Source organism: Bacillus rossius, chromosome 17 (assembly GCF_032445375.1).
Source record: "Bacillus rossius redtenbacheri isolate Brsri chromosome 17, Brsri_v3, whole genome shotgun sequence".
In the NCBI taxonomy this organism is placed as follows: domain Eukaryota; kingdom Metazoa; phylum Arthropoda; class Insecta; order Phasmatodea; family Bacillidae; genus Bacillus; species Bacillus rossius.
The window spans coordinates 2,990,616-2,998,990 of record NC_086344.1 but is presented as its reverse complement, the minus strand read 5'-3'; the positions used below and the strand labels follow the sequence as shown (position 1 = coordinate 2,998,990).

At 34.3% G+C, this 8,375-nt stretch overlaps 1 protein-coding gene across 1 annotated transcript; it reads left to right on the top strand.

Annotated features, from left to right (window-relative positions):
• The first annotated feature begins 1,840 nt into the window (after positions 1-1,840).
• Positions 1,841-5,801, top strand: LOC134540920 (uncharacterized). The gene is made up of 3 exons (XM_063383994.1): positions 1,841-1,914; positions 2,796-2,969; positions 3,981-5,801. The coding sequence occupies exons 1-3, from the start codon at positions 1,870-1,872 to the stop codon at positions 5,799-5,801; spliced, it is 2,040 nt and encodes a 679-aa protein (XP_063240064.1). The 5' UTR covers positions 1,841-1,869.
• The last annotated feature ends 2,574 nt before the right edge of the window (positions 5,802-8,375 follow it).

Below are 8,375 nucleotides of genomic sequence, written 5' to 3'. Positions count from 1 at the left end.
GTACAAGCTGACCTCAGTCTTTTAAGGCCATAGTTCACGATTTTTGCGAATTGGCAAGTCATTTGATGAAAAACTCAGCCAGCATGATTTAAGTTATAGAGATATCGTATGATATATCTTAAAGAAGAATGTTCAGCCTATTTTTAGGAATATTGTTAAATGCAGTAATGTATTTACATAATTTAATAAAAATGTTTGAAATCAGACTTTTTTAAAGCTTCGGCACCATCAGAAATAGTACGTCTCTACGTGCAATAAAAATAAACGAGTATTGAATTTTATGTCCAATAAATCGTCAGTCATTTGGGCATCAACCTGTCTAAACATACTTACTGATTATTTGATATTTTCTTTTAAATTTAATTTTTTGATGTTTGACATGAAAATTTTCTAGTAAAAATATTTGTTTTTAAGACGTTGTAGTGTATTATTTTTTAGAAGTAAGTGTCTTGCTTAAAGGAGTAACGTCATATCTTGACTTTGGAAGTACAACAATTAAAATCAGAGCAATTGACGAGCTGAATAACCAAAATAAACGTTTTCTCCTATACTGCAAGGTTAACGGATAGTTGTCAGTTCCGCTAACAGAGCGCAGTGCAATGCTCGCTCGGTGCGTTGCTCGTCGGCTGTGTAGGGCACGCGCTGGCACAGTGATGCCAAGTCGTCGATATTTAGTAGTTTGAAATCTCTGTAGTGGTGACACAGTGCGCGCAATTTTTACTATTATTTACAATGGGCAAGAGGAAAAGGTCTTACCGCAATCATAAGCGAAATAAAAGAGCTTTGTCGGTTTCTGCCTACTGGAGAAGACAGAATACTTCTAACAATTCTGCAACAGTATCAACAGCAGAAAGCAACCCAAGTGCACAAGAAACTGAACCGCATGAAATTTTATCACAGTAAGTACTTCTGTTATTTTTAATTAGACTTAATTTATAACAGCAAAGTCATGTATTTATTTTCGCTAATGAAATTTGATAGTAGATACTATTGAAAAGCTATATTCTGATTGGCAACAACATGAAAATAATTCAACAACGAGTAAATAATTATAAGAAACGGGGGTACATTTCCTCCCTGGAAAAAAAAAATGTGAACGGTGGTAATGCCTTTTACTCATGTTGTGAAAAAATCTTACCGACATGTCCCCCGGCCTGCAGCTTCATGGCAACGGCTTGCGTGGCCGAGGTTCCAAGCCCGTATATAGTCCGTGGCAGAAAACGTGTTCCCAAGTTATTTTGCCTAAGAATATATAATAAAAAAATTCAATAGCAAAACATTTAAATCGTAGGTTAAGTGTTTTTTGCATACAATTGTATACAATTTAATGCAAAACTTGAGACTTGATTTTTAACTGTAATCACTTTGTTTTTAAAACAATTAAAGTATATCATACACCTTTTACCTCTGTACACCTTTTAGCTTTAAAATATTTGTGTTATTTTAAAGTTAATTGATATATGTGGTTTAATATTTTTTGTTACATATAGGAATGAAAATGAACAGACAGAAGTGGATGATAGTATGCCACCACTTTTAATTGAAGTTGATCAAGGAGGTTCTTCTTGGGATAATCTGAAAGGAAACCGGCTCTTCAATCCTGCATACGTAATTCCCAAAATTCTTAGCCTTCAGAACAGCCACAAGAAGCAGTGCACTTTGGGTACAATCCAATTCAAGAAAGAAATCAGAAATGGCTTACATTGTAAGTGGTTCATGGAATGTGATGGCTGCAATCGACAATATGAGATACAGAATGAAGAATGTGATAGCAGTGTACTGAATAGTACGGGGGCATGGGCTGCTGTGTCATCTGGCATCGGATTCACACAATAAGAAAACATTCTGAGCATTTTAAATGTTCCTTCAATGTCAAAGAACACTTACATAAAGAAAGAAGTAGAACTAGATAAGGTAATTAAACAATTTTAATTTCTTTTTCAAATAAAATAAAATATTATGTTAATCTTAGTACATTACTTTTCACTACTCATCCATCACAGGTTAATAGTTGCCTTATTTTACGGGGCATGGTTAAATGATCTTAAAATACAAATGTTCGATTAGATAAACAATATAAGTCAAGTGACAAAAAGCAAAGAAAATTATTTATTTAGAAACGAAATATCATCATACTACGTTTTATAATTAGTGTTTTAGTACAAAATCTAGAAAGTTAATGATTGCACATATAAAGAAAATTAATTCCTACTTATAAGTACATAATAAATGCGTGAATCCTTTTATTGTTGCTTACAAACTAGTGCAACTCAAAAATATTTAAAATGTTCTGTATTATTATCCATGCCCGTCAAAACAAATTTCAAAATAAAATAAAAATAAAGTTTCAGTTTAATGGAAAATTTTTAAATCTGATTATGCTAACCTTATTTTGATTACTTGCAAAAGCCCCCATTAAGCTTTAATTTGAAACACTTGCACAAATTATGTGAAAAACTAAACAGTTCGAATAAATTTTTTTTTTTACTCGCTTACAAACTAGTGCAACACATTAAAATAGTACAAAAGTAACGCATTTCACAACCCCAATAAAACAATAAATCAAAACAAAGACTACCTATGCCATTCTAAAGTAGTCTTTTTTTGAAATCATCTTATGTCTACAGTATAATACATCATTAAACATCTTAGATTTGTTTCAGGGAGAAACACATTTATTCATAATAAATATCTTTAGGACAACAATTGCTGCTACGAAAATCTATAAAAAAATTGTAAAATGTAGTATTATAGTATTTTGGCGATGGTATATGATTTCATTGAGTGTATTTAAGGTTTGGAGCGAGAACTTGGACCGAACCATATCAGATGCAGGGAAAGAAGAAAGAGCTCTGGCTATTCAAGAAGGAGATGTAGACGAAGATGGCATTCCATTTACTACAGTCATTGTGGACGGTGGATGGGCCAAGCGTTCTTACGGGCATAAATACAACTCTCTTTCAGGAGTGGTAAGTTACTTACGGGTCTAACCATATCAATTTCAATAATGTCGCAGTTGTTAAGAAGTAAAGGGCTGAGGTAGTGTTACGAAATACATATTTCTTTGGCTAAGTTAGGCCCGCTAGTTTGGATTTTTCTATATTTTAATTATATTTAATGAAATATATATGAATTTCAAGGCATAAGTAATATCTCCCAGACCTATAACTTGTAATAACATATATTTAATAAAAGGTCTTATTATGTAAGCACTGAAAGGAAATAATTATTATTTCACTCAGGTGATTACAACGAACATGATAATCACATCAGTTCAAAAGTGTTGACTTCAACAAGTGGGCAAAGCTAAGTCCTATGTTATGTTGACTCGAAACATTTATCACGGAAGATTTGTTACAAGCAGTATCAAAATATTTGAAATTGCAAGATGCGAGGTTGTCAGACCATATACATCCCATATGAATTCGATCTCCTAATTTTCCTGTATGGTTAATCCACATTTTCTTTAAGTGAGATATTTGGATGACGTTTCCATACGTATATGGATTTACTCCTATGTATGCCACCAATGTATTTTGATTTAGTCGATTCATTAACAATGTGTCTGCCATTTGGTTGGTGATTCTCGGATCTTAGGTTCAGTCCAATGCTATTTTATTAATGTCTGTACTAAGAAATGTTCATGATATTAAACCATCTAAAAATGTTTACTACATACGGAAATTATTGTGCAAAACTGGAATATAAATAATCCCATTCTTCTAATGCAAGAATGTAAATGTTAGGATGTTTGAATTTTTTTTTTTTTTTACTCACAAATGTCTTCACTATTGTAATAAAATTCGAAATAGATGTAACTCTTACATTAGATAAAAACATAAAGTTCTTTTCAACCTGAATAAACTGAGTTCTTTAATACATAGGCATTAAAATATATACTACTAGTATTACATAAAAAAATTACTTAAAATAGACTTGACTTCAACATAAATAAACTAATTCTTAACTTCTCTTTCCAGGCAGTGATCATAGGCCAAAGAACAGGAAAACTTTTGTTCTTGGGCGTAAAAAATAAGTATTGTACCATCTGTCGTCTTCATTCGGGAGCAGATAAAGAACCGAAAAAACATTTCTGCTACAAAAATTGGAGCCAACAAAAGCCATCCACAGCGATGGAGCAAAGTGTTATTGTAGAAGGTTTTTGTAACAGTATACAAATGCATGGTTTAAAGTACAAATACTTCGTGGGTGATGGAGATTCTAGTGTTTATGCAAGAATCATTCAAAATGTCCCTTATGGACGTTTTGTGCACAAACTTGAATGTGCTAACCATTGCATACGCAACTATACCAGTCACCTGCACACCTTGGCAAGTGATAAGAGTTTTGACCCAGAGGCTCGACGGATGCTCAAATCAGTCATTCCAAGGCTAACTTCTGCAGCACGAGGTGCCATAAGGCACTGTGGGAAAGTGGGTGAGAAAGCTGAAGACCTAATTAAGGACTTGCGAAATGGTCCAAATCATGTATTTGGAGACCATTCTGAGTGCCGACCTTACTTTTGCGAAGGCAATGAATCTGATGGTAAAAGGGTAAATATTTTACTGGGATCTGTATTGTTTGACCATATTCAAGGTCTTTTAGGAAGCCTGGTAGCAAAAGCGCCAAGACTTGTGGAAAATAAAACAAGCAATGCAGCTGAATTTTACATGAGTCTTGTTGCAAAGTTCAATGCTGGAAAACGTCTCAACTTTACTCAAAGAGGATCTTTTCAAAGACGATGCCATGCCGCGGCTTTAAGATTTCAGAAAGGTCACGCGTGGGAAATAAGCCCTTTCAGGAAACTGGCAGGAAGAAGCCCTGGACTGAGTCATTATAAGGTTATCCGAAAGAGACAGCAGACATTAACACGCCGTAAATTGCAGTTCCCTGACGACTTCCCTAAAAAGAAAAGAAGCAAAACTGATACAACTCATCCAGCAGACATCGACTATGGACCAAGCTCTGAACAAGTAGAAGATGATCCGTGTGACGAGATTTCAGATGCACAGCTAGCAGAAAAGTGTGAGAACTTTGTTGAATCTCTGAATGTGACCTCTGAGCAGCAAGAAGAAATTGCCATTCAAACTAAAGATCAGGCGGATTGTATAAGCTGGCATGAACTTAGGCGAGTACGCTTAACAGCTAGTAATTTTGGAACAGTGTGCCGAAGAAAAGAATCAACTCCATGTGCGAACTTGGTGAAAAATCTTTTGTACAAACCCTCTGTGAATACCAAAGCTACAGAATACGGTCGCCGCAATGAACATGTTGCTATTAAAAGGTTCGAAGCACTAACAGGCTTGGATGTAGAGAAGAGGGGACTGTACATAGATGTAGAAAATGGGTTTTTAGGAGCTAGTCCAGATGGAATTGTGGTCACAGAAAATGCTACAATTGAAGTAAAATGTGTTCCATCAGGCATATCTACTGGGCTTCAAGAGCTGGCCAGAGGTAAGAAAGGATTCTTCCTCCAAGAAATTGCCAGCAAGAAGTTACAGCTTAAAACCACACATCATCACTTCTATCAGATCCAGGGAACTTTAAATATAACAAAAAAAGATTTTTGTTATTTAATTGTCATGACTGACACAAAACAAGATTTGTTTGTTGAAAAAGTTCAGCGAAATGAAGATTTCTGGAGAAATGAAATGCTGCCCAAACTCACGCGATTCTACAAAAAGTGTTTACTACCCGAAATTGTTGATTCACGAGTAATTAGAGGAAAACCAGTGAGAGAGCCAGAGTATATATCAAAGGCAAAAGAAGAAATGAATGCAAAAAAGTCCAAAAAATCTTAGTGTCTTTTGTAAAGTTGTGATGTTTTTTCGCCTTCAAATAAGCATAAATTTTACCTACATTTACATTTAAAGATATCCACGTATGTTAAACAGCATCAGTGCCATTGTTACTGGTATTATTTACACAAAACTTCGCTACGAATCCTTCAAAACATATGAACATTATACACTTTTATTCTGTTCATTGTGTACTTCAATAAAAAGGGTCAACTTTATATTTTTTAACATTTTGATGTTTAGAAAATATACTTAGTAAATTTGCCGAGTTTCCGTTCGTAATTTACAACACAAATATTATCTAGTACGTAATAAATAAGATAGGAAATAATAGAAACACATATATGATATTCGTTAAACAGAATAACATATAATAATGAAACTGTAGTATGTTTTCTTTATAAATTTTAATAAAATTTATTTTCTATTTCTAGAAACTGTAATTGCTGCTAAGTATTTTGAAGTGTTTGCTAATATCATTTCTGAAAAAAAGTACATATATGTCATTTTGTTAAATGTTATTTTTATAACTCACTATGTTTCACTGTTTTACATTGAATCTGCTGATGTATGTATACGTATTTATTTATTTTGTAGAAACTGTAAAGTAGCACTGATAAAAGTTGAAAGAGAGGGTCCAGACAGCATGTTTTTCTTCGTAACGATGAAATTGTAAACTGGGCTTTCGTGATATATATGGAGGTATGGTTATTTACTTTCAGCTAATGGTGATAAAAGCAGGAAATATACCAAGCTAAAGTTAAGATTTTAATGAAACTGTCAATGCACATAGATTACGATGATGGACATATTATATTACTAAGCCTGTGTAGAATGCTGCTTGAAAACCTGACAATTACATTAGCGTCACGCATTTACGCACTAGTTCACCTAGTATTTCTTAGAACTAGAATAAATACTGTCTTGTAATCGAAACCAGCATTTTTATTTTAAAACAAAATGTTGTCAGGTTTAGACAAGAAAAGTATAATTATGCTCCGTAGCTATCCACGCTAAAATAAGCTGCCACTTAATTTTAAGTTTATAACTTGGATATTAATGTTACAAATAAATATTATTGAGCATCTTTATGAGCAAAGTCGTCTAGTTACTAATGCAATGTAAATTTAATACAGAATTAAAAAAAAAAAAAGGTAATATTAAAATTGATATTTAGCATAGCAAAAATTGTTTGACCAATATATTCGACAGTATAGTGTTTAAACTGCATAGTCAAGTATTTACACTGCTAATTGATAGAATTGTAACCCAAATAAAACATTTGGGGTTTTGGTTTTATTTAAGGTGGATAACAATGCTATCCAATGTTAATCATAGTATGATACAAATTTTATGTACTTACGTGTGTTATTGTTAGGTATATTTAGAAGAGAGACTACCTATTGTGGCCGTTACCGCAGTACTAATTTCGGAAAATGTTTGTACCCTTTTCGTCTCATGTTATAAAAGGTTTTTTAAACTTTCCTTTTATGTTAGTGTAATGCATATTATGATGTTTAATTCTAATAATGTAACCGATTGTGTAATTGGCAAAAGAGCAAAGATTCTGGAGTGTCAATGTAACCACTCTTAAGTTGTAAAGTGTTATCGTGTACAATAAAAAGACTTCGAATTTGAATTCGTCCATAGATCCCAAAACAAGTGTCAACGCAAAATTTGTGTGTGTGTATGTGGTGGGGGGGGGGGGGGGGGGGGAAGATTTTTGGGGTGTGAACCATCCCCTTAAATAGTGTACAATGCCTGCGGTGATATTTAATAGTAACGCCTCTAATTATACAATTTACTGTAGCAGTAATTGGATTTAAGTTACTAAGAGAAGATTTTATTTCTTTAAAAATGAGATATAAATTACTTCTCATAACTTCAAGTCTTCAAAAACTGAGTTAACCGTGAGCAAATTTTAAATTATTATGTGATGATATAACATGATTTTAACGTCTCATTTAAAGATATATGTTTGAAATGTTAGTGAAAATAATAATAAAAATATATTTTAAATGTGTATTATGGTTTTATAGTGAATATTAGTTAATATCAAATATTACGTACAGCACGTAAATGTGTTGATGTCTAAAGTGCGCGCGAAGGTACAATTTCCCGACGGGCCGTCAAACTTCGCTCACCGGCCGGCGCGGCGAATTGTAAACCTCCATCGGCTGCGGAGGCTCGTGGCCCTGGTCGGGTGGAGTAGAACCGGCAACACTGCGGCCCTCAGCCGTGTCCTGCGCATGCGCGGGTAGAACCCGCACATTCAGGGGGAGGGGGCGGCCAACCGTCTTCGCGTGTCTACAGCCGGCCAGGAGAGAGGAGAAGCACACCCTCCCCGTATGAAGAGCCTGACTCGAATGACCGTTGCTCCCAGCTACGCAGGTACTTATACCGACCGGGCGGAGTGGTCGGGTAGTTGATTTCGAAGGTTTTATTCACATTTTACCAAAATTAACACGATTTGGAAGTGTAGCGATTTTTAGTCTATGAACCTTCCCCTTAAGTAGTCTTCAAAGAAATATTACTTACTGTAGCCGTTACCATGATGCGACTTTCGAAAATATTTTA